Here is a 24,263-nt window from a genome sequence, read left to right on the forward strand (position 1 = left end):
GAGGAGGAGCCCAGAAACAGCCCAAGGCAGAAAAAAAGAGTCTCTAGGGCACAGGGGGAGGAGGAGCCCAGAAGCCGCCCAAGGGACTCTCTGACTGAGGAAACAGGAGAATCAAGAATCCAGGGAAAGTCGGGCAGCGGATGTTCACAGGACCGGGCCCCAGAACAGAGAGAGGGCTCTGTGAGTGTCGGTGGTAGGGGCCGGGGCATATACTGGGGAAACCACCCAAGATCAAACAATGAACCAGCTAAATGCACCAGAGGGGAAATACCTGATAGTTCAGTAGTCTCTTCCTCCTGGAAGTCGTAAAAGTTCACAAGATCCTGGGAAGAACACACTTAAGGTCTTGCTCAGTACTATGAAGTAATTAGCCCAAGACCAAAGATTACTTTATTCTTTCTCAAGGAATCTTAAAAGCAAGACCCCCGGGCTGGGGATTTAGCTCAACGGTAGAGCGCTTGCCTAGCAGGCACAAGGCCCTGAGTTCGGTCCCCAGCTCCGGGGGGAAAAAAAAAAAAAAAAAAAAGCAAGACCCACAAATGATCAGGCTTCTCCAAGTAACTTGATTCTAGCCCCGAACAAATTTCAAAAATAATTATAAAAATGCAAAAGTACCCCAAACAGCCATTAAGGTGAAATCCACACCACAAAACCATCGGACCGGAAGCCATGCAGGAAAACACAGCGCCCAGGGCAGGGACTGGCACAGAGCAGATTCAGAGGTTATGACTCAAAGACGCCAAAGCCGTTTCTGAGCCGTATCTCATGCTTCCAAAGATTAAGCAGAGACACGGTAGGCAGATACACACATCAGACACCTAGAAATGGAGACTGTAATCATGAGACAAAACCACACACATCACAGGGTTTAAGGACCTATCGACCATAAACCATAAACGAAGGAGGAAACAGGGAACAGAAGCAGCGGGCTGGGGCACCGGGTCAAGCCTCCTTATGAGCAAATCAAATCAGGGAGAGGGCTGAAGCCAAAAACAAACTTGAGGAACTAATGGTCAGATTTCCCCCACAAAGTTTATGAAAGAAGTACACTGTGCATGCGTACTGAAGTGACAAAATGCAATCAATTATTTTGTATAAGTAATATACACTAATAATTTTAATAAGAAAAAAACACCTATGAAAAATGTATGCTCATAGGCTGGAGAGGCTCAGTGAAGTCCTAGCATAGGTCTGAAAAGAGGTGTGTGTGTGTGTGTGTGTGTGTGTGTGTGTGTGTGTGTGTGCGTGTGTGTATAAAACACTGACAAAAAGAAAAATCCTAAAAGCAAACAAAGAAAAAGAAAGCACATTCAGAAAAACAGGTCAAACATCTCCTAAGAGTGATCTGAAATAGTTCAATCAAGACAAGGGAACAATAGCTTCACACTACTGAAATAAAAACTAACACTGTGAACCTAGAATTCTGTACCCACAAAAAACTGTGTGTGTATGCAAGAGTGTGCACACGCATGTGTGGATGTGTGAATACATGTACATGCGTGTCGGGGATGTATGTGTGTCTACACACATGTGCAGGTCAGAGGTCACCTCTGAGTGCCAGTTCTTACTTTCTATAGTTTAAGTAAGGCTCTCCTCTCTATTGTTCACTGCAGAGAAACCAGGCTGTGAGCTTCTGAGGATTCCCCTCAGCCCCCATCCCTCACTCCACCATCCAGTCACGGGAAAGCTGAGATCTCAGACACCGTGTTACTGTGCTTGGCTTCAGATGCACTCTAGAGATTTAAACTCACTTCGTAATGTTCACCCACCAAGCGCTTTACCGACAGAGCCATCTCCCCACCCTGAGAGAAATCTTTAAGTTGCACACATTTGATTCTGTTTTTCTCTTCAGAGACATAGAGCTATGTGGTTAAGATGTGTAAAGAAAACCACAGGTAATTCAGAGCTAATTAGAGATAATGTTCTGTTTTTGACTTAGAGGGAAGACACTCCCCACTCAACACAGGCACTTAAGTCTGTTGTTGACTCGCACAGTGAGGCACGCGTGCTTATTTGTACTGGCAGTGGAACGGAAAGTTAAGAAGACCGTATACATGCCACCTCCCTCCAAAACACTGATGCAAGTCTTGCTTCTCCTGACAGGCTTCCATGTTTGCAACAACATGTGCTCACGTTAGGCAAGAATGTGACAGAGGGGGATGCTGTGGGGTAGAGAGATGCCCAGAGGTTAAAAGCACTTACTGCTCTTCCAGAGGACCGAGGTTTGATCCCGTGCCCACAGCGTTCTCGATGGGGAGGTGGTCCATTGATGCAGGGTTTGTCCTGCAGAAGGTTGACATGAACTCAGCCACCTGTAATAACAGCTTTAGGGGCTCCAGTGTTTCTGGCTTCCACAGGCACCTGCGCTCGTGTGCACACATCCATACACAGACATACACACACACATAATTTAAAATGATTTTTAAAAATTCTTAACAACAACAACAACAACAACAACAACAAAGATGTGTGGTCAATCTGATTCAAATAAAAATTCAATAATTCTTTGGGCATGAGATTAACAATGTTCAGAGTCATTGTTGGATTACTCTTAGTCTTGATTCTAAGCAATAAGCACTCATTAATAGAACTAGATGTTATAGTTTCCATTTAGGAAACACATTAAAAAATCTGTCTCTTAAAAAGGATCATCACTAACAATTCCAAATGCTATGTCCTCTTCATACAAACCATTATCATAGACATTAAATATTCATTCTCTTATCAAATATTTATTAAACGTGATAGCATCTTGGGAAGTCTATTTTAGAAAGTCAGAGTTCCAGAGAACCAGAATTCAAGAGTGTTAAAAGCTTTAAGATAACTCAGTTTCCTTAGATTTTTGGTTAGTTCTCTGGTGGTGGCCTGTGTTTTCTGGAGTTGCCTCTCAAAGTCTGGTTTCCGGCACAACTCTGCCTCCTGTGGTTTACTACGTCAGTTCTCTTCCTCAGCTCTCAACCTACCTGGGTTAGCCTCAGCCTGTGAAGCTCATCACAGCTGCATCTGGTCTGATAGTCAATGTCAAACTGTTGCAGGATGAACTCTTCCTCGATGGTCGAGCTTCCCTGAAAGAACACTACAATGCCTGAATGGAGGACAGATGGCCTTCCTTCATCTCCGGAAGTGTTGACCAAATGCTCAAGGAGCAGTCACTGGAGACTAAGGAGACTGACAACTTTAGAAACTGCAAGAAGCCAGTTTCTTTCCCTGAAGAAATACTGTCTGACCAAACACAAATTTTTCTGACACATTGTAGCAGAGATATTCCTAGAGTGTTTTTCTTTCTTTTCTTTCTTTCCTTTTTTTTTTAAAAAGATTTCTTTATTTATTTTATGTATGTGCGTACATTGTATCTGTCTTCAGACACACCAGAAGAGGGCACCAGATGGTTGTGAACCCCCATGTGGTTGCTAGGAATTCAACTCAGGACCTCTGGAAGAATAGTCAGTGCTCTTAACCTCTGAGCCATCTCTCCAGCTCCCTAGAGTGCTTTTCAAGTATATCTTTAACAAGGAAAAAGTGTCTGTGTGGGCTGGAGAGATGGCTCAGCGGTTAAGAGCACCCGACTGCTCTTCCAGAGGTCATGAGTTCAATTCCCAGCAACCACATGGTGGCTCACAACCATCTGTAAAGAGATCTGATGCCCTCTTCTGGTGTATCTGAAGACAGCTACAGTGTACTTATATATAATAAATAAATAAATCTTTAAAAAAAAAAAAGTGTCTGTGTATGTTGTTGAAAATCTATGCTACGTGCGGGCAGGTGTCTCCGGAGGCCAGAAGAGCCTATGTCCTATAGCAGCAACTGTGGGCAGTTATAAGCTGGTGGGTGCTGGGAAATAAACCTAGGTTCTCCCAGCTACTGAGCCATCCAGGGCTTCTCCATGACCCAGCTAAAAGAGGCCATTTCAATGTTTTTATACTCAGAATAACACTGTCCATTCTTGCTCCCTGAACACAGTTGGTAGGAGTAGAAACGGATGTGTTGAGTGGCTCAGGGAAATGACTTTTGTCCTAACCTTGAAAGACAAACTAGAGTCAGAAGAATCCCGCTTTGGGAGATAAAAATTGGGAAACAGAGAGAATAGGGTGCGTTGAAGTTGGAGATGAAGTAATATTTACAGAGAGGAGTCGTGAAGCAGGGCGAGAGCCTTAAATTTACGGAGCAGCCTCAGAATGGGGCGTCGTAGGATAACAATGAGAAGAAACCCAGCAAGCACAGTCAATGCAGAAACCCATAGTGTAGAAGGGAAAGAGGCTTACACCTCAGACTGCTGGGATATAGAATTCAAGGACCTCTAGGACTCTGGTTAGAGAGACCGGAAACACAGCAAGCTGGCAGAACAGCTGAGCCGCAGTCCCAGGGGTGGTATTGTGAGTGTCATTTTGTTTTGGTTTCCTATCCTAAAGAAAACTTTACTGACCTTTGTTTCCTCCCACATTCCCAGGCTTCCCCAGCTTAACGAGCTGCAGAGATGAACTGTGGGTAAGAAAAAGCAGCAGGAGCTGCTGGGCCTGTGCGGCTGTCTCAGCTAGCAAATGCCTGCTGGGACATACTTGAGTTAAGTCCTCAAAACCCTCAGAGACGGTTTGTGCTTGTAATCCCAGCATGGGCAGAGGCAGGCAGATTCCTGGGGCTTGCTGGCTGGCCAGTCAGCCTAGTCTAATTGGTGAGCTCCAGGCCACTAAAAGACCCTGTCTCAAAATGGTGTCTGGCATAGCTGTTTTGTGACCCATGTTCTTCCTTCACCCATGCAAACTTGCATGTATATTTGATGTTTCCCTTGGTTTATGGTTTCATCTTGTTAGGGAGGACATTGAACTACAGACAAGGAAGGTTGGTGCTCGGGGGTCTTGTGCAGACCCTCTGGCATTCAGCTCTCATTCACAAGTGGGGACACGGTAGGAGAGACAGTATGGAAGGCTGGGAGGAACGCTAGGCCACTTCTTCCAAACGTCAGGAAACAGGACCAGCAAGATGGCTCAGTGGGAAACATGACTGATGACCATTTCTAGTGTTTCTCTAAATCCTCAAAAAGGATGAAGGAGAGAAGAGACTCTACCAGGCTGTCTTCGAACCTCCACATTGTAGCATGCACACAGCCACACATATATACCACATACACATTCACATAATAGTAATAAGACCTTCCAGTATTACATCCCTCTCAGATTTGTAATGCATTAGTAACTTTTAATCAAATACTTTACACATATATTCAATTCGCTTATCTGTGTGTGCGTGTGTGCGTGCATGTATAATAACAACAACAACAGGGGTTGGGGATTTAGTTCAGTGGTAGAGCGCTTGCCTAGCAAGTGCAAGGCCCTGGGTTCAGTCCTCAGCTCTGAAAAAAGAAAAAGACAAAATAACAACAACAACAACAACAACAATAATAATAATAATAATAATAATAATAATAATAATAATAATAAAGTTAAAAAAACACAACTTCTCTACTATGTAAGGAAGGCTCTATGCAGCCATCTTTAGGATGTTCCTTAGGATTCCTAGATTTCAGGTAGAGCAATCTCCAGCAATAGGACCGAGTGAAGAGGTGGGAATCAGACAACCCCACACAGCCAGCTAGCTTAAGGACAGAGAAGCCAGACTGTGGGTGGCAGGTAATCATGGCAGTCATTCCATGGCGGTCACTCCACCCAGCAGCAGCAAGCCCCAGGTTCTGCCCTGTCGGCAAAAGGTTTCTCTCACCCCACCAGGCTGCTCATGGGTTCAATGCAATCTTAATTAACTTTTGCCATGACTTTTGGCCCCCATCACCTCCTGAGGAAAACTTGAGAGTGAAGTCAGACAGAGGGGTCAGCAAGGCCTGAGGACAGTGCCTAGAAGCCGTCAGCAGCTAGATCTGGCTGTGCTTCCTTCTCCTAGAGATTCCAGGTAAGCCTCCCTTCTCCTTCAAAGCCATGGAGTTATATTCGGGTTTGGAGGATAGTCCCTTGCTAAGAAAATAGTACCAAATGAATACATTGAGTAGGGCCGGCAAGATGGCTCACTCAGCCGGTGAAGCTGCTTCCCAACAAGCGAGATACGCTGAGTTCCATGCTCAGGTCCCACACGACAGAAGGAGAGAACCAACTCTCACAAGTTGTCCTCTGTCACTGTGACCTGTGCATGCACATGCACGTGCACACACACATACACACACGCACACACAGGTAAACAAATTGAATATATGTGTAAAGTATTCGATTAAAAATTACTAATGCATTACAAATCTGGGAGGAATGCAATACCGGAAGGTCTTAAACCCAGGAAAACCATCAGGGAACCAAAAGACTCTGCAGAGATGTGGGGACTGGCGTAAGCACTGGGGTTCTTGGACTAAAGGTGCAGAGAGGCTTGATAACCACGGCAGACATGTCCGCCCTTTAGAAAAGCACCCGTGTCACCAGCACTCACAGACAAGTGTGTCTGGAAGCGTGAAGTGCGGCAGGAGCGAAGGATGCTAAGGACAATTCCTGTTGCTAAAGCGGGAACGGAAACTATGGAGTCACAGCCCCGGTAAAAGATAGAAAAGTGAGTATTCGAAATAGCTCTGAGCTTACAAACTTTGCCCAAGTTCCCTGTGCCCAGAACTTTCTATAGTCAATGACTGTTTGACTGTCTATGCAGACTGTTTTCATCATGGCTGATGATTTGAGGATTTGACTCCAAATGACATTTAATAGAAGTGACTTTAAGTTTGATGTGTTTCTTCCACAGTAGGGACTGAGCCGAGGGCGTCACACGCTAAGCTCGACACTTTGTTTTTAAAGATATATTTACTTATTTTATGTATGTGAGTACACTGTCGCTGTCCTCAGACACACCAGAAGAGGGAATCAGATCCCATTACAGATGGTTGTGAGCCACCATGTGGTTGCTGGGAATTGAACTCGGGACCTCTGGGAGAGCAGTCAGTGCTCTTAACCGCTGAGCCATCTCTCCAATCCCTGAGCTCAACTCTTTTTTTTTTTTCTTTTCTTTTCTTTTCTTTTTTTTCGGAGCTGGGGACCGAACCCAGGGCCTTGCGCTTGCTAGGCAAGCGCTCTACCACTGAGCTAAATCCCCAACCCCTGAGCTCAACTCTTGATGGTAACTTTAGGTGTCACTGCTAACTTACGAGATCCGCAGCCCAGTGGCAGAAGTTGCTGACTCCTCTGCGTATGTCATCGTGGAGGAGACTGTCTTTATAGAGTGAATCCACTTTGCTTGGCTTTTCTTCACAAAGCCATTGGCCTGAACGTGACATCAGCATCTTCTTGGGCCTACACACAATGAGATCATCAAAGGATTAAGCATGAGGCTGGATGACTCCAAGTGGATCTCAACCAGTATCATTGGGAAATGATCAGCCCTCTCAAGGTCTCTAAAAGGTCACACTCCCTCTTAAGTACTAGAAAAGCAAGTGTATGGAGTGTTCTGTCAGCTTTGAAAGTAATAAGTACTACTTATTATTTTTTTCTTTTTTTCGGAGCTGGGGACCGAACCCAGGGCCTTGCGTTTGCTAGGCAAGCGCTCTACCACTGAGCTAAATCCCCAACCCCAGTACTACTTATTAATTACCATGTACCAGGTAGAAGCCGCTGCACTTGAAGATGACCTGTAATCTTTAGAAAAGAGAGGATTTCTGACAGTGCGCTCTTTCTCTCTCCCTCCCTCCTTCCTCCCTTCTTTTCTCTCTCCTCTGTTATCTTTCTATCTCTGTGTGTGCCTCTCTCTGTCTCTTTCTACCTCTCTCTGTCTCTGTCTCTGTCTCTCTCTTTCTGTGTCTGTCTCTCTTCTATGACTCATGGATATCTGGTAGATTCTAATTGCTGGTCTGCTTCTCTAGCCTGTTGTGAACGGCTCTCACTGGTCTTTCTGCATCTTTCTTTCTTTCTTTCTTTCTTTCTTTCTTTCTTTCTTTTTTTCTTTTTTTTTGGAGCTGGGGACCGAACCCAGGGCCTTGCGCTTGCTACTGAGCTAAATCCCCAACCCCTTTCTACATCTTTCTATCTATCCTCCCAACCCCTTAATCCTGTATTTAAATTTCAGGCCAAATGTTCATTGCTAAATACAAGTCTGAGCATGTCAGATGCAGTTACCCATCATCCAACTCATCAAGGGCTTATTAAATGCAAACACTGGGCTGTGGAATATAGCTCAGTGGGGGAAACACTAGTCCGGTGCACATAAAGCACTGCACCCATCCGGTGCACACAGAGCACTCCTCCGGTACACACAGAGCACTCCATCCAGTGCACACAGAGCACTGCACTCATCTCCAGCATCACTGAAGAACACATGATGGTGCACACCTGTAATCCCAGCACTTGAGAAGTAGAGACAGTAGGATCAGGAGGGGTCCAAGGTCATTCTCAGCTGCGTAGTGAGTTCAAGGCTAGCCTGTGCTAATTGAGACTCTCTCTCTCTCTCTCTCTCTCTCTCTCTCTCTCTCTCTCTCTCTCTCTCTCTCTCTCTTTTTTTTTCCCGGAGCTGGGCACCGAACCCAGGGCCTTGTGCTTGCTAGGCAAGTGCTCTACCACTGAGCTAAATTCCCAACCCTGAGACCATATCTCAAAAGAAGTTTCTTTTAGCATTTAAAGAGTATATAACCCAGTAATACATATTTCCAAAGTTATGCAACTAACACACTATCTCATTCCAGAGCATCCCCCAAACACGAATAGCTCCTCTCCATTTCTGCCCTCTCCCCTTCCTGGTAAACATGAGTCTACTTTCAGTTACCGTGGACTTGCCTATTCTGTGTGTCTCATTTGACTGGAACTATACAATCAAGTTGGTTTTTTTTTTTTTTGTTTGTTTGTTTGTTTGTTTGTTTGTTTTTTTGCTTAAGACCTTTATTAACAGGTGCTTGCAGTTTGTTGACTTTTTTTGAAAAAATCAAGTTGTAAGCTATTACAAATTAAAAAGGAAGTTCTTAAAAATCTCAACTTGACCAGATATGAAGCAATTTAAAAACCGTTAAAGGTGTATTGAGAAAAACCAGGCCTTTTTTTTTTTTTCTTAAAAAAAACACGTTTGTCATTACCAAAAAGAGACATCTTTCGGTAAAATAATAAAAACTCCTGCTGCATAGATAACGCAGATAGCTCCAGTGTATCTGGTCAACCGGCCAAAAGCAAGCACTTAAGGTCTTCGGCTCCAATCTTTATTCATTCTTTTTTTTTCCCCCCGGAGCTGGGGATCGAACCCAGGGCCTTGCGCTTAGCAAGCGCTCTACCACTGAGCTAAATCCCCAACCCTTATTCATTCTTTTTTTTTTCTTCTTTTTTTTTTTTTTTTTTTTTCCGGGGCTGGGGACCGAACCCAGGACCTTGCGCTTCCTAGGTAAGGCCTCTGCCACTGAGCCAAATCCCCAACCCCCATTATTCATTCTTATTGCTGGAATTTCATATTCATTTCTTCTTGTTGGATGACCAAACCGGATGGTGGTAGAGATGGTGAGCCCGCGTTTACTCAGCCCCGCCCTGCTCAGCCTTGGGAACAGACAGATTCTTAGCTGGTGGATCGGCTGCCTTTGTCTCTCTGCCATCTTGTGGTTTAGGGTTCTCTGGGCGTCTGCGTCGGTAATTGAACTTGCGGTGATATCGACGTTGAGGGGGCTGCTGACCTTGGGTCTCATCTCCTTGATTTTCTTTCTCCTCTTCATTGCCATCCTCTCTAGGCTGTCTTTGGAGAGGAGGGCCCCTGCGGAATCGTGGTCTGTAACCCCGATACATATTCTGTCTCACTGGTCTACCTTGCTCTCCTGCACCCTGGTTGTTCCCTCCATCACTTCTCCTTGCACAGGGGGGTTAGAATACTGTGGTCGGCATGCACAGGGTCTCCGCATGTAGTAAGGTTGGAACCTTTGCCTGCGATAGGGCCGGCATGGTTGGGCCTGGCCTTCAGGAGAGCTTTCCGATCTCGTTCTTTTCCCCACTCTCACTATTCTGGTGATTTTGTTGGTAATTGCGTGGAGGAGCCCCACGACATGGATAGCGTCTATAATGGTTACGGTCTGCTGCGTATTTACTGCCTTGAACTGGAACTCCACCAGAGCCTGTAACATTTGCTGCCTCCACTCCCTTTTCTCCTCCAACAACATCAAACTCCACAGTGTCTCCATCTCCTACAGTGCGAAGGTTATTCTGTTTTATGGCAGTCTGGTGTACAAATACGTCTTCCTTGATGACCTTTTTGTCCCCGCCATGGAGCTGGGCTTGGTGTCGGCGGCGCTGGGGGCGGTGGTGGGGGCAGCCGGCGGCTGCTATGTCTCGCCCTCGCTGCTTCTGGTTGTGGTGATGGTGACTGGGGCTGGCCGCAAGGGGCTGCGGCTCCCCCTGGGTGTGATGGTGACTAGGCGGGCGGTGGCAGTGGGACTCTCAGGGCTCTCTGGGGTCCACTCTCCTCTCTCTCTACCGAACTCACAATCAAGTTTTTAAGTGACCTCTTCTGGTGTGTCTGAAGACAGCAACAATGTATTTATATAAATAAAATAAAATGAATCTATATAAATAAAATATATATAAATAAATATATATAAATATATATATAAATATATAAATAAAATATATTATATAAATAAAATAAAATAAATAAGAGGAGGAGAAGGAAAAGGAAGGGAGGAGGAGGAAGAAGAAGAAGAGGAGGGGGAGGAGGAAGAGGAGGATGGGCTGGGGAAAAGGGTCCATGGGTAAAGCACTTGCTGCACAAGTGTGAGGTCCCAAATTCAAATCCCCAGAACCTGTGGAAAGCAAGGCTGGGCAGTACAAGCCTGTAATCCTACTGCTCTTACATATGTATATGGAGGGACGAGGCAGAGACTGGAGACTCCCTGGAAGCTCACAAGTCAGCCGCAAACAACCAAGAGACCCTGCCAGAAAGAGGGTAGAAGGTAAGGACCCACACCTGAGGTTGTCCTCTGATGGCTCTGTGTGGTATGCGTGGCCGCCCTAATCTCTCTCTCTCTCTCTCTCTCTCTCTCTCTCTCTCTCTCTCTCCCTCCCTCCCTCCCTCCCTCCCTCCCTCCTCTCTCCACAGGCATGCATGTACAAAGCAGAGAAGAGGAGGGAGGGGAAGAGGGAGTAGGAGAGAGGTAGGGAGGAAGGGGAGGGGAGAGAGAGCGAGGGGAGAGAGAGGGAACGGGCAAGGGTAGGCATGGAGGTCATGAAACCAACTGTTTGCTTTGAAGAAACACCATGACCAAGGCAAGCAACTCTTTTATTATTATTATTTTTTGTTTTGTTTCTAAGATTTATTTTATTTATGCGAGTACACTGCTGTTGTCCTTAGACGCACCAGAAGAGGGCATCAGATGCCTATTACAGATGGCTGTGAGCCACCATGTGGGTGCTGGGATTTGAACTCAGGACCTCTGGAAGAGCAGTCAGTGCTCTTAACCGCTGAGCCATCTCTCCAGCCAAGGCAACTCTTATAAAAGTAAGCATTTAGTTGAGGCTTGTGTACAGTCCCAGAGAGTTAGTCCATTATTATTATGGTAGGAAGCTGGCACGGCACTGGAGCAGTCACTTTACAGACTGCACAGTTTCTCCAGCTTTGCACTCTGACCCACTGGCAGCAGGCAAAGAGAGCAACAGGGACTGGTCCTGCTGTGGGCTTTGTAAAGGACAAAACCCACTCCCAGTGACACACCTCCTCCAACAAGGTCACACCTCCTAGCCCTTCCCAAGCCCTAGGAACTAAACATTCAAATATAAAAGCCAGTGAGGCCCATTCTCATTCAAACCACCACACCAGCTAATAAGCTATTGTGACATCCAAACAAGACACAGTGGCTTCCTGGAACAGACCTGTAGTACACAGGATTTTAGATTTCACAAAGTCGTTGCCAACTGTCAGCCGATTGCTGTTGTTCTAGAACCAGGTGATTGCTATTTATTTACTGGGCTGTGAAAGGCAGGAAGAATACATCTGATCCAGGAATGGAGCTCGTGGTTTCCAACTGTGAAGTCTGAGATGCTAATTACAGGTCCAAGGACAGATCCTGGCTTGTCCATTTGTAGGTGGCCAAAGTCAACTTGGATGTGAACATACAGAAAAGACATCAGAAACTGAAGTACTTCAAGGTTTGAAACAAATGAAACAAGACAGCGGCGGGGGGTGGGGGGGGAGAACATAGGGAGACCCTGTCTCAAAAAAACCAAAACAAACAGACAAATGGAGAAACCAGGCAAAGGAAACCAAAGAGGGAACCTTGAGCTAGGCGGACGCTAAGGGGAAAAAAAGCTAAAGGAAAAACGGTTGTGAGCCTGGGTATGGTGGTTCACAACTGACCTCCCAGCACTGGGGAATCAGAGGCAGAAAGATTGACACAAGGCTAGCCTGGTCTACATATCGAGACCCTGTCTTGAAAGAAAAAGAAAATACTGTTATGGGAAAGATGATGTCATCGATTGTGTCAGTTGCCGTGGAAACAGTAGTGTGGTAGTGTGGTATTGTGGTAGGTTTGAAGTGGATTCCCTGCTGCCCCCAAATGGCAGTGCTGGTGACAGTGTCCTAATAGTGATTCTCAACCTCAGGGTCGAGTGACCCTGTCACAGGTTCGCCTGAGACCACTGGAAACCAAATATTTGTATTGCAATTCATAACAGTGGCAAAATTACAGTTATGAAGTAGCAATGAAAATATTTTTTTGGTTGGGGGTCACCACAACATGAGGAGCTATAAAAGGGTCGCAGCATTAGGAAGGTTAAGAACTACTGTCTTAACCAGAAAGACTTTGGCCAGGTAAACAGAATGATCATTGGGTAAACTGAGGACTAAAGTCAGTTTCTTCTTCCTGGAGCCTCCTTTAAACCACCAGGAACCAACCTCCTTTCCTTTAGTCGACCCCAGAGGTCTGTCCCTCTGGCAAGGACATCTAGTTCCCAGTCAACCCAAACAGCCTGCGTCAGTTCAAAGCACTCACCCTGTCGATGGTCATAGGAAGTCCACTTGCTTCCCCACAGTTTGTTCTTTTCCCTGCTCCCACCCCAACCCACCCCACCCCCCAACCCAGAGGTAAACCTTAACAGTTTGATTCCCAGTTAAACCTTTCTACCCTGGAGTGGTCTGGTCGCATGGCTTCACTGTGTCCTCAATAACAGTGTGGTGGTCAGTGAACACTTGTGCAGTAACTGTTAAGGACTGAGTGGGACTCGAACCCCAGAAGCTCAGCTATATAATACTTGGTTACCAGCTGGGGCTGTTCAGATTAGGAAATCCCTGGAAGGAAGCTGTTGGGAGCATGGCTTGAGGGTTATTGCCTGGCCCTGATTCGGGCTCACTGCTTCCTGTTGGGCTTTGGGTGACAGGCGGCTGGCGTTCATTCCAGCTGCTGTGACTGTGAGTCTGCGCTTACCTATTCGTCCGCAACCACGATAGACTGTGCACTCCTGAACTGTGAGCTAAAGTTAATCCGTCCTCCTTTGCATGGCTTTTGCCGGGATTTTTGTCACACCAATGAGCAAAGTCACTGGTACGGTAGCACGGGTGTTGATGTGAACTTAACCGAAGGCAAGGTCGGTGGAGTTCAGTGGGCACTGAAGAGAGAGCTTGACTGCTGTGGGATCGTGAGAGAGGTGAGTTGGGATGCCTCCTTCAAAGGTTCTTCTCAGAGGAAAAGGCAGAACATCTGGCCAAGGGGCGAGTTGCGGTGTCACCTCTGGTAGGGTTGGGGCAGTCTCTAAGGAGATCAAGTGTTAATCCTTGGAGTTTGTGCTACTCAACTTTCCAAGAGTCTTCGCAGGTGTTCATCCATACTTCTAACAGAGGGATATGATCTGGATTATCTTCCTGGGCCCAACACACCATCACGAGTGTCCTTGAAGGGAAAGTGACAGGGAGAGCAAAGCCTGACCCACACGGAGAGCAGGCGATGTGAGGACAGCCCAGACACATGAAGCTGCTGGCCTTGAAGTTTGGACAGATGTGGCTGTCCAGCAGCCACCAGAGACTGAAGGAGGCAAGGAGCAAATGTCCCTGCAGCCTCTGGAGGGAACGCAGCCCGGCTGACCTTCAATGTCAGCACTGACCGATGACAGCCACATCAGACTGCAGGCCTCAGAGCTACCGCCCTTAAATGTCAGTAAAACGTTTCCAATTGTTTCAAGCCACCAGGTTTGCGGTTACAATTTCACAGCGGGCAAAGGAAACAAATGTGTATGCTAACAGCCAAGGTCACCTCTATGAGATTCCACATTTCTTTTATGATGTGCTAAGATAGTAATATATTACTGCTGGACTTCTTCCAAATAGCTTACTGAATCCTACTTGTTTGTAATTTCTTACCTGTGAGATTCTTTTTTCAGGGTTAACCAAGCAAATTGCTCAAAGTGAAAGACAGAGTCTGTCTATATCTTCTTACTATATCATAATATATGATCTATTCTATAATATATAATAATCCTAGAGATAATGTTCCTCTCTTCCACATACAGGTTCTGAGCAACTTCAAAGACAATATAAACCACAAAGACAAGAATGAAAACACCCCTTTTATGACAAGTAGCTACCATGTTGGAGGATTCAGCTTTAGGTCCAAGCCATAAACTGGCAGACTCTCCCACCCAGTCCCTACTGGGGGGCGACTTTGCCTCTAGCACAGAGAGGGAGAGGAACTCGTGTCTCCCAAGGATCCTCTAGGGCAGAAGCAGGACATATTATCATCCCAGATACACCAGAGAGCACGCAATGCAGTGAGAGAGCCCTTGTCATCCGAGATCTCTAGGCACCCACTGGTGAGATCATCCTGTTTTCAAAGTAAATGTGTCCCCTTCCTAAATCTATATGCAGACACTTGTGGCAACATCTGTATTATTAAGTACTATGGGTTAAGGAGAGCAAGGGTGTGATATAAGAGTTTCTACTAAGTTTCAGAGAAGTTTGGAAAGTTATAGAGAAGGTGCATGCAATTAGGGGCATGGCCTATACAGACATGAGCAGGGTCTCCAAACAGAAGAGCCTATAAATGCCGTAAACAACAAGCAAGTAGCCAGGTGTGGTGGCACAAACCTGTTACCCCAGCACTCAGGAAGCAGAGGCAGGCAGACTAAGAGTTTCAGGCCAGCCTGGATACATACATAAAACCCTGTCTCAAAATAGAAAAAAAGAAAAAAAGGCTAGCAAGTGTATCATTGACAATCCCGTGTTATACATATGTGCACACATGTGCTTGGGATGACCTAACCGACCACTGGCCTGCCATGTTGAACAAAGTCAATTCATCAGGTTTTCTTGCCAAATAAGAGCTAGATAGGAGCCCACACTTATGCCACTGAGAAAACCACACCCACAGGAGCCATGTCTTGTCTTCCTCTTCAAGACTGATTACTACTGCTTCTTTACAAGTATTCTAGGTACCCAGGCACGGCCAGCCTTGGGAAGTAGAGGCAGGAGGATTGGGTTGCTAGGTCGTCCTTAGCAACAGAATGAGTTGGAGGTCAGCCTGGGCTAAAAGAAACTCCGCATCATTTTGTTTCTTGGGTTTTTGTTTTTTTCATAACTCACAAAACGAAACACCCAAATGAGCAAAACTATTCTACCTATGACAAGTCCGTCCTAGGCTGTTCATCGGGGGAAAGACGTCAGCGGTACTCACGGGCATACTTGGGAAGAGCGTTCTTCTACAAGCTTTGTGGGTTCCTTCATTAACTCCCTGGTATCCCGGCAACAAGCCCATGCATCCTCAAGCTTCCTCTCTGGGTCGAGTACCTCAAGCACCTTCAATAAGAGCTACACAGAGAAAGCAGACTTGGGGTGAGGGGGTGATTGGAGGAAAGGGAGCCCCCAATTCTAAAACAAACACACCAAGTCGTTTCTTCGGTGTTTCTTTTCAAACACCATTTATCAAGCCCCTCATGGAGCACTGTGCTGGGGGGCTGTTTACAAACCTTTGTGGCCCTGCCATTGGATGCTCAGGCTCTGTGTTGTGGTTCCATTTCCTCTAGCAGAATCTGCCTGAGAGCCTACCTGAGTCCCCCAAAGCCTCAGCACTCGGAGTGTCTCTGTTGGACTTCTGCGGTTCTTGACTGCGGGCTTCTCAGGTCTCTCTCGGGCCTCCTAGGAATACAGTATCTACCACACATTGAAGATCCACCTCACATTCTGGGGAGATAGCGAAGCTAGAAAAGTGCTTGCCTGGCCAGCGTGAGAACCTGAGTTAGACCCCCAGAACTCATGTTTTAAAAATATAATTAGGTACGGGGCACACCTGAAATCTAGTCTTAGCGCTAAGATAGTGGAGACTTGCCCGCCTACCCTGCTCCGTGAGTTCCAGCCCAGTAGGAAACATTGTGTCAATAAAATGATGGTCAGCGCCTGAGAACAACAGATGAGGTTGTCCTCTGCTCCTATTACACAGGCACACATGTGCACACATAGCTCAGAGTGGACCCAGGGAAACTAGGCGATAGGATTAGATTTTCCTAGCATCGCACAAAGTATTGTTTCTTTTCTGTAGGTGTGAAGTAGAATCTAAACTGGAGCTTACAGCATCCAGGTCAGCACCATAGAAAGACCCTGGCTCAAAATAAAGCTAACCCTGCAGAGGAGGGGAATGAAAAATTGGAGGAACCAGAGGGGTCAATGACATCACAAGAATCAACTGACTGGGACTCAGGTAGGCTCACGAAGATCGGGGAGCCTGTATGGGTCTGACCTAGGTCCTCTGCATACTGATATGGTTGTGGATCTCAGTGTTCTTGTGGGATTCCTAACAGTGACAGCAGGTGCTGTCTCTGACTCTTTGGCCTGCCTTTGGACTCTTTTCCTCCTGCTGGGTTGCTTCAGGAAGCCTTGATGTGAGAATCTGTGCCTGATCTTACTGTAGCTTGTTACGCCATATTTGGTTGATGTCCCTAGAAGGCCTGCTCTTTACTGAGGGAAGGTGAAGTGGGGGTGGATCTTGGGGAAAGAGGAGAAGGGAAGAGACTAGGGGAGGGAGAGAGGGGAGGGGGAAGACTGCAGTTGGGATGTAATGTCTGAGAGAAGAATAAATAAATAGGAAAAAAATCAAGAACAAAAACAAACAAAACAAACAAACAAAAAACCCCAAAGCTAACAAAACCTAGTTGGGAAAATCAGACAGGGAAGTGAGAGCCACACTCCTGTACCACAGTCATGGTGATGTGGTAAGACTCAGACCCTCTGGCTTACGGGACCCAGTGAGGAAAAGTGTGTAGAAAATCACTGATCAGAAATTTCAGCTGCTCTTCCCATAGACTTTTCTAGCACGAATCACTCATTCACTCATTCATTCATTCATTCATTCATTCATTCAGTGACTGGAGTCTAGTGAGGGAAGAGGAGCCGATTGTGGAGCAGCAGATGGGAGGTTCCCATCCGGGGCCTCCGAGGACAGGTTTCCCAGAGTGAGAAGTCACTGTGCAAGGGATTGTGTGAGATCTAGGAGAAAATTTATTTCCATGACTGTCTGATTAGAACAAGCTGCATTTGTAAGTGCACAAGGGACTAGCCAATCAGATGCCTCCCTCTGAGTTGGATTTTTCAGAGAGCAGCGCCATCATGGGCAAGGGTTAGGGCTGGCAGAGAATGGCTGTTGGGATCATTGGCTGTTAGCACCTGGACGGAAGAATGGAGACTCAGGCTCAAGGCTGCCTGAGGAGGAAGATAAGCCCAAGAATGTATCACATGGAATGTGTCACCCGCTCAGGAGTTTAGCAAGGCAAAGGGCGGACATACATCATGGGATTACAAATTCAGCATTGGTTGCAGAACATGGATTGCAGGATTCATTGGGTTTAGGGAACAAACCCAAGGGATGAAGACTTGTAAGGGATGGAGACTGAGTAACAATGTATAACAATGTATACCAATGTGCCTCAAGTTTTGGTTTCACAATTGTGGGTTCAGACTTATCTGTTTAGCCCAAGGGCAGGCTAAACAGGGGTGGGTGTGTAGAGCTTCCTGTTTATCCCCTTGCCTCATCCAGCCTGCCTTCTTCTTCAGATTTCACACACCTTGGGATTTGTTTAAGGATACGGTGGTCAACTAAGAAACCATTTCTAGGCTCTCTAGCAGAAGGGAAAGGCCAGATGAGGGGCCCAGTCCTGTGAAAGCTACCATTTGCTTGATGAAAGACGGTCATTTCTTCCTCCTTGTTTGAAAGTCAAGCTTGGGTCCATTTTGAAAATTAGGAGCAGGCTGGAAGCCCTGGCCTGGGCGTTGTGGTGGAGTCCCCATAGCCTTCAGATTCTCCTGTCTCTAGCCACCTGTCAGTGAGTTCTTAACGAGACCTCTTTGACCCAGGCTAAACAGACATAAGTAATACTGAGCAACCCTTGTGTGGCTTCCTGTACCCTGAGAGTCTCAAGGCAAAGCCAGAAAGCAAAGAAAACTGCCGCAAGGAAGGCTGCCCTGAGCTGATAAAAAAGCCTTCACTGGGGGTACGGTACAACTTCCTCTCTTATAATATGTACCCCAGGGCTTCCTGGGCATCTGCAGAGAATTGTTTTAGGGCCCCCAGGAGGCCTTCCCTCAAGACCAGACACATCACCTCAGCAGGCAGAGCTTCTTTAATTTGTGGGTAGAGAGCCAGGGGGTGCAGTGCGTCGTCCTTAGCTTCCACTTCCTCCAAGAATGTCTTCCCAGCTTTCGAAAGCTTAGACAACGTTGTCCCCGTGGGCAGTCTGCTCTGCCTCCCCTTGGGGGTAGCATTGGGGGCTCCGTGATGAATAAGAGGTAGAAAGGCATCCTTGGGGCCCTGGTGTGGGGGGCAGTCTTTCCTGAAGTCATCCAGCCCCTCTTTCACAAACACCCAATGCCGGCTATTCAATGTCAGCCTGCTACTCTTCGGGAGACGTTTGGAAGGCAGGTTCTCGAGGTACCTAGGAGACAACATGCCAGATGAGCATCCTAGGACTTGGGTGGGAGGAGGCGGACCCACACCTATTGTGGGGTGGGCAGAGCAGAAGAGGTTGATTTGCGCATGCTCTACAAGCCCCTGCTCCTGCTTTCTGCCCTCTACCTCTCTACCGTGTCCCTACAAATGGCTCCCATCTCCTCCTTAAGCAAACTCACCTTTCTGCATGAGAACTGTACCTTTTGCCCGCACACATTGTTGAAGCATCAAGTTACCCTCTGTATATACGTAGTCTAAATGCCTGGAACAGAAGATGCTTTTTTTTTTCTTTTTTACTGAGTGGCATACTTCAAAGTCTCACCTGTGTCGTCCATGTCACTGTATTTTAAAGGGCCAACCATGTGAACTAAAGCATTTGTCATTCTAACTGCTTCTGCCACATTAGAAAAAAAAAAAACTGTTCTGTAGCCAGACTTTGGCGACTATGTGGGTTCTTCTTTCCTCCACCCCTCTTCATCCCTTTAACTCCCTAACACTAGATAGGAGAAGGAAAAAAAAAGGTAGACAGGAAAGGGGCGCCATTATCATTAATTAGTCTACTTCCTGCTGATTGGGGACATCAAGTTCCTCCAGGCAAGTTTCATCTTCCCCATCAGGAATCTAATATCCTCCTCCTCCTCCTCCCCCTCCTCCTCTTTCTTCTCCTCCTTCTCCTTCTCCTTCTTCTTGTTCTTCCTCCTCCTCCTCCTCTTTCTTCTCCTCCTTCTTCTTGTTCTTCCTCCTCCCCCTTCTCCTCCTCCTTCTCCTCCTTCTTCTTGTTCCTCCTCCTCCTCCCCCTTCTCCTCCTCCTCCCCCTTCTCCTCCTCCTCCTTCTTGTTCCTCCTCCTCCTCCTCCTCCTCCTCCTCCTCCTCCTCCTCCTCCTCCTCCTCTTCCTCTTTGTGCATGACTACTTAACATACCATAAACAACACCAACAACCAACTAACAACTCAACCATCCTCTCAGGGCCCCAGCATTTCTACAGCCTCTGAAAAATCCCCAGAATTCCAAACATCACACAACTGCAGAAACTACCTGCAGCTGCCACAATCATACCCCTACTAGAGGACGAGGCAAATCAGCCACTGGGAAGCAGCCCCATATCCCACACCTGGGATTAAAACAAAAACATAGTCTTACAATATTTCTGTTTTTTTTTTTTAAAGAAACCAAAATGACAAAATTGTCCCTACACCATTCAGTTTGTGAAAGATAGTCAGGTTGCTTAGAGACTAAAAAAAAGTCAATATGGTAGCAAGAATAAACTTGGGTCCCAGCAACAATGTAACTACTGTAACAATAAACTTCATTATCAACTTGACTAGACTTGGAATCACCTGGGAGACATTCTTGGGCATGCCTATGAGGACGTTTCTTGAGAGGGTTAGCTGAGGAGGGGAGAGCCACCCTGAATGTGGGTACCACCATGCCATGGGCTGGAGTCCCACTCTGTGAGGAGCCCTAGCTGCTGGACTCACTCACCATGAATTCAGCCCTGCCTTCCCCACCATGATAGACACTACATTCTCAAATTCTCTGTGTCTACCCACTTTCTCCCAGAAGGCTGTTGGCCACTAACCTGAGGGGACAAAGGAAGCTGAGGCAGAGAGCCAGGTGCAGCCAGCTAGCCAGCTGTGAGACTGCTGCATTGAAAGGAGTCTACTGTATTGTTCGGGGACGGGGTATTTATGGTCTTTTTTAGGAGTACATATGGAAAGGGCTAATTTGTCATGGCGACAAGCAAGCAGGAAGGGCTGACTGGTTATAATACAGCAGCTAATTATCCTGCAGGCTGGAAGCCAGAGGGGGACATGTGTGCTGAGTTATGTAGCCTTGCAGAGAGCTCTCAACAAAGTCATTTTTCCGACAAGGCCAGAAAAGGCCAACCATCTGTGTTCAAGGACACTCTCCTGACAAAGACAGGCAAAGATGGTGAAGCCCCACCAAGAAAGGGTATTCCCCATTTTGCACTGAGCTTAGAAAGCAATCTGGTCATGGGGGACTGCTACCTTAATAGCAAGGTTCTCCAACACCCTGAGCCCCAATAAATCCTTCCCCTCTGTGTGGGGGTATTTTGTCATGGAGATAAGAAGGGGAGCAAATATAGTCCCTGTGTAGCTGAATGAATGGTTTGTTAGATGACCTCAGTGGCTTGGTTTCCTCTTCTCAACTCAGAAGGAAGGCTGTGAAATTATAATCCATGGACTACATCAAACCCACAATGTGTCATTTGTCCCTGTGCGTGTGCGTGTGCGTGTGCGTGTGCGTGAAACAAGGTCTCACACTATGCAGTCTCTGATGGCCTGAACCCAAGAATTCTCTGTCCTACCGCCTCAGCCTCCCACACAAGCAGCCTCCTTTATGTTTTAATTAGAATCATAAGTACAAGGCTTGACAGACGGCTCAGTGGGCAAAGGTCCCTGCTGCCAAGCCAGACCCACATGGTGGAAGGAGAGAACTGACTCCCGAAAGTTGTTCTCTGACCTCGACCCGCACTTGATGTCCTTATGCACACGCGTGCACATATGAACGCACAAACACACATATGTATAAACACATGCATGCAGGCATGCACACACATGTACACACATGAACACACATATACACAAACACATATGAATGTGCACACACGAATAGGTACATTTTCCTTAAAGAGTCATAATAGCTAACACAAATGGGAAATGTCCTACAGAAAAACAGGAGCTGCTTTAAGTGCTTTCTTTCATACATCAGCCTATTTAAATCTTAAAACAACTAACTCCACATAGCCAGTACTAGTGTGTTTCCTTTTATAGCTAAAGTGGGGCACAAAGAAGTAAAAAAACAAAACATGTGTCAAAAGCTGCACAGGTATAACTCACTCTGGGGACTTCAGTGCCTCTGGCCTCCATGGGCACGTGTACTCAAGTGCACATGCACTCTCACTCACAAACATAGAGTGGGGATTGAAAACAATGAAAATAAAGTCTAACAATAGCTCTATGGCTAAGCGATGATAGAACTGGTAGAACTGGGATCTTTCATGTAGTTCAAGCTCTGGTGAACAGTACTTAGCTGCACACATTTCAGTAATCCCTCGCCCCTCTGCCCCCCCCCCCCCCACCGAGCTATCTGACATCTTTCTCAGATCCTCTTGAACTCTGGGAAGAACTCTGGTCCCAGCAACAATGTAGCTCCTGTAACAATAAACTTCACTCTCAGCCTGAGCACCGTTGGGTTAACACAGTTAACCTTAGGTGAGCCATAGACTCCCTCATTTCCCCTCTCCTCTCTGACTTGCACACAGCCTGTCTCTCTGCTTCCTTCCCTGCCAGGCCCCCACTTGCAGGGAGCAGTCAGGCCATGGACATAAGATGGATGGGACAGATGGCACATGGGAAGGAAGATGATAAGAGATCTAGAATAATCAGGCAAAACTAATGCCAAAGCCAGGCCTCAGATCCCCGGTGCCTGATGACCCTAACAATGCCAGCCTGCCTCAGATAGTCTGAGAGCTGGTGTTTTTCCGCAAAGCCTTTTCTGCCTGTAGCTCCTGTCACACATAATGGCCCTTTATACTAAACCCAATTTCTATATCTCTAGATCTCTATATCTATATCTATAGATAGATATGTGAGTACACTGTAGCTGTCTTCAGACACACCAGAAGAGGGCGTCAGATCCTATTACAGATGGTTGTGAGCCACCATGTGGTTGCTGGGAATTGAACTCAGGACCTCTGGAAGAGCAGCCGGTGCTCTTAACCACTGAGCCATCTCTCCAGCCCCAGGAAATCCAACCTTTACTGTAATCATCATCAAACATTTTAAAGAGATTCTAGCCTGGTCCCCAGTGGTTTCCAGCAAACCTTAGAACTTCTTTGCCATGTGTAAATGGGTGTGGGCTCAAGGAGCTTAACTTCACTGTGCTATGAAAATTTAGATGAAAGAACAACAAAAAAAGAGTCTACAGAAAGCTTTTCTCTGCCCTTAATAAATCACCCTCCAAGCAGCTGAAGGTATAGCCATGTTAAGCCATATCTCATCTTGAAATTGATGATCAATTATTAGCAATAACTCTTCTCATTATTAACTATCTTCATGAATAAGTACATTATATTTATAGTTATATATACTTATATATACTTATATTTATAGCTAACTTAAACACCCAAGGGTTGGGGGTTGGTCTGGTGCCACTATGTATTCAAATGCTAAGTTCTGTACCCCAAGATCTGGTTGCCTCAAAATGAGTGAGTTCCCACATGCAACAGCTTTTGTTGTGCAGACCTTGCTCCCCAGTTTTAAAACCATTGCTTAAATAAAGGTGGCTATAGCCAGTTACTGGAGGGAATAGTGTAGGTGGGTTCTCAGTTACCTGGCTTCCAGGTAGGGACCAGGAAGAGAAGGAGGAGAGAGGAGGGAAGAGACGGTAGACTGAGAAGGCAGGTCTCCGTGAAACATACTGGACCGGCAACACGTACCTGAGAGGAACATAACCCCCATCCTCCCAGGGCAGACGGCTGGAGCAGAAATAATCCAGCAAGACCCGAACAGCAAGTTGGGAGAGCAGCACAGTTAAGGAAGTAGCCAGTCTAGCATTAGAGAATTAGACTAGGGGTAACCCCCAGTAATTGCACGGAGCTAAATAATAAATCCTTAGAACTCTGTCTCAACTGGGGGGCTGGCCAGGTCATATTAGTAGTTAATAGTTCACTAAAAACCATTTTATACCCAAGCCCTTCCTAAAAACAGAAAGGATAACAAATATTTTTGTTTGCTTGTTTGTTTTTTTGTTCTGTTTTTTTTTTCTTGAATACAGCCATACATCTCAAATGGGAGCTGCATACTAATTTGACTGAGACTCAGAATTCTGAAAAGATTCATTCGTCTACCTAGCTCACTCTCCATTCCCAGGGGTTAGGAACGTAGAGGGAGGGCTTTCCTTTACCCTACTCTGCTTCTCCTCGTTAAAATGCTTAACTCTGTATTTCCTTATTTGTTTTGTTCGATTTTTTGTGTACAGATAGATTCAACCTCAGATGGCCCAAATTACTCTCAAGCCAGCCTTGTAGAGGACAACCTTAAACTGCCTTCGACTTCTGAGCCTCTGGCCTGCACCTCCTGAGCGCTGCAGTTTTAAATACACTCTGTCATGTCGAGCTTATAGGGTGCTGGGGATCGAGCCCTAAGCAGCATAGTAGGTAAGCACTCTGCAAACTGAGCTACACCCCCATCCTCAACCCTCCATATCTCCTAAAGCCCATAAATAACCTTGCCTGACTAATAACATAGAACTAAGAGCATTTATAGAATATATTGACGTTTATCCTAGAGAAATGAAAATATTTTTTCTTGCAAAAACATGTACATGAAGGTTCACGGCAACTTTGTATTTAAAAGTAAAAAAACCGAAAAATAGCCTGGATTTCTTCAA

General features: G+C 46.2%; 1 protein-coding gene and 1 pseudogene across 4 annotated transcripts in view; both read right to left on the bottom strand.

The window, feature by feature from the left end:
* Fam47e (family with sequence similarity 47, member E) overlaps nucleotides 1–24,263 on the bottom strand; it is a 36,471-nt gene that overhangs the window by 10,205 nt on the left and 2,003 nt on the right. For 2 of the 4 annotated variants that reach the window (XM_039092676.2, XM_008770096.4), the window contains exons 2-6: nucleotides 18,503–18,833; nucleotides 15,587–15,720; nucleotides 7,124–7,268; nucleotides 2,964–3,065; nucleotides 2,203–2,283 (exon numbers count right to left, since the gene is read on the bottom strand). In XM_039092676.2, coding sequence (XP_038948604.1) covers nucleotides 2,203–2,283; nucleotides 2,964–3,065; nucleotides 7,124–7,268; nucleotides 15,587–15,720; nucleotides 18,503–18,833 — 793 coding nt within the window. The remainder of the gene's footprint in view (nucleotides 1–2,202; nucleotides 2,284–2,963; nucleotides 3,066–7,123; nucleotides 7,269–15,586; nucleotides 15,721–18,502; nucleotides 18,834–24,263) is intronic. The other 2 variants (XM_039092678.2, XM_017599433.3) reach the window with 1 other exon arrangement.
* On the bottom strand, nucleotides 8,835–10,410 carry Ybx1-ps3 (Y box binding protein 1, pseudogene 3; annotated as a pseudogene).

The sequence above is a fragment of the Rattus norvegicus genome, chromosome 14 (assembly GCF_036323735.1).
Source record: "Rattus norvegicus strain BN/NHsdMcwi chromosome 14, GRCr8, whole genome shotgun sequence".
NCBI lineage: Eukaryota > Metazoa > Chordata > Mammalia > Rodentia > Muridae > Rattus > Rattus norvegicus.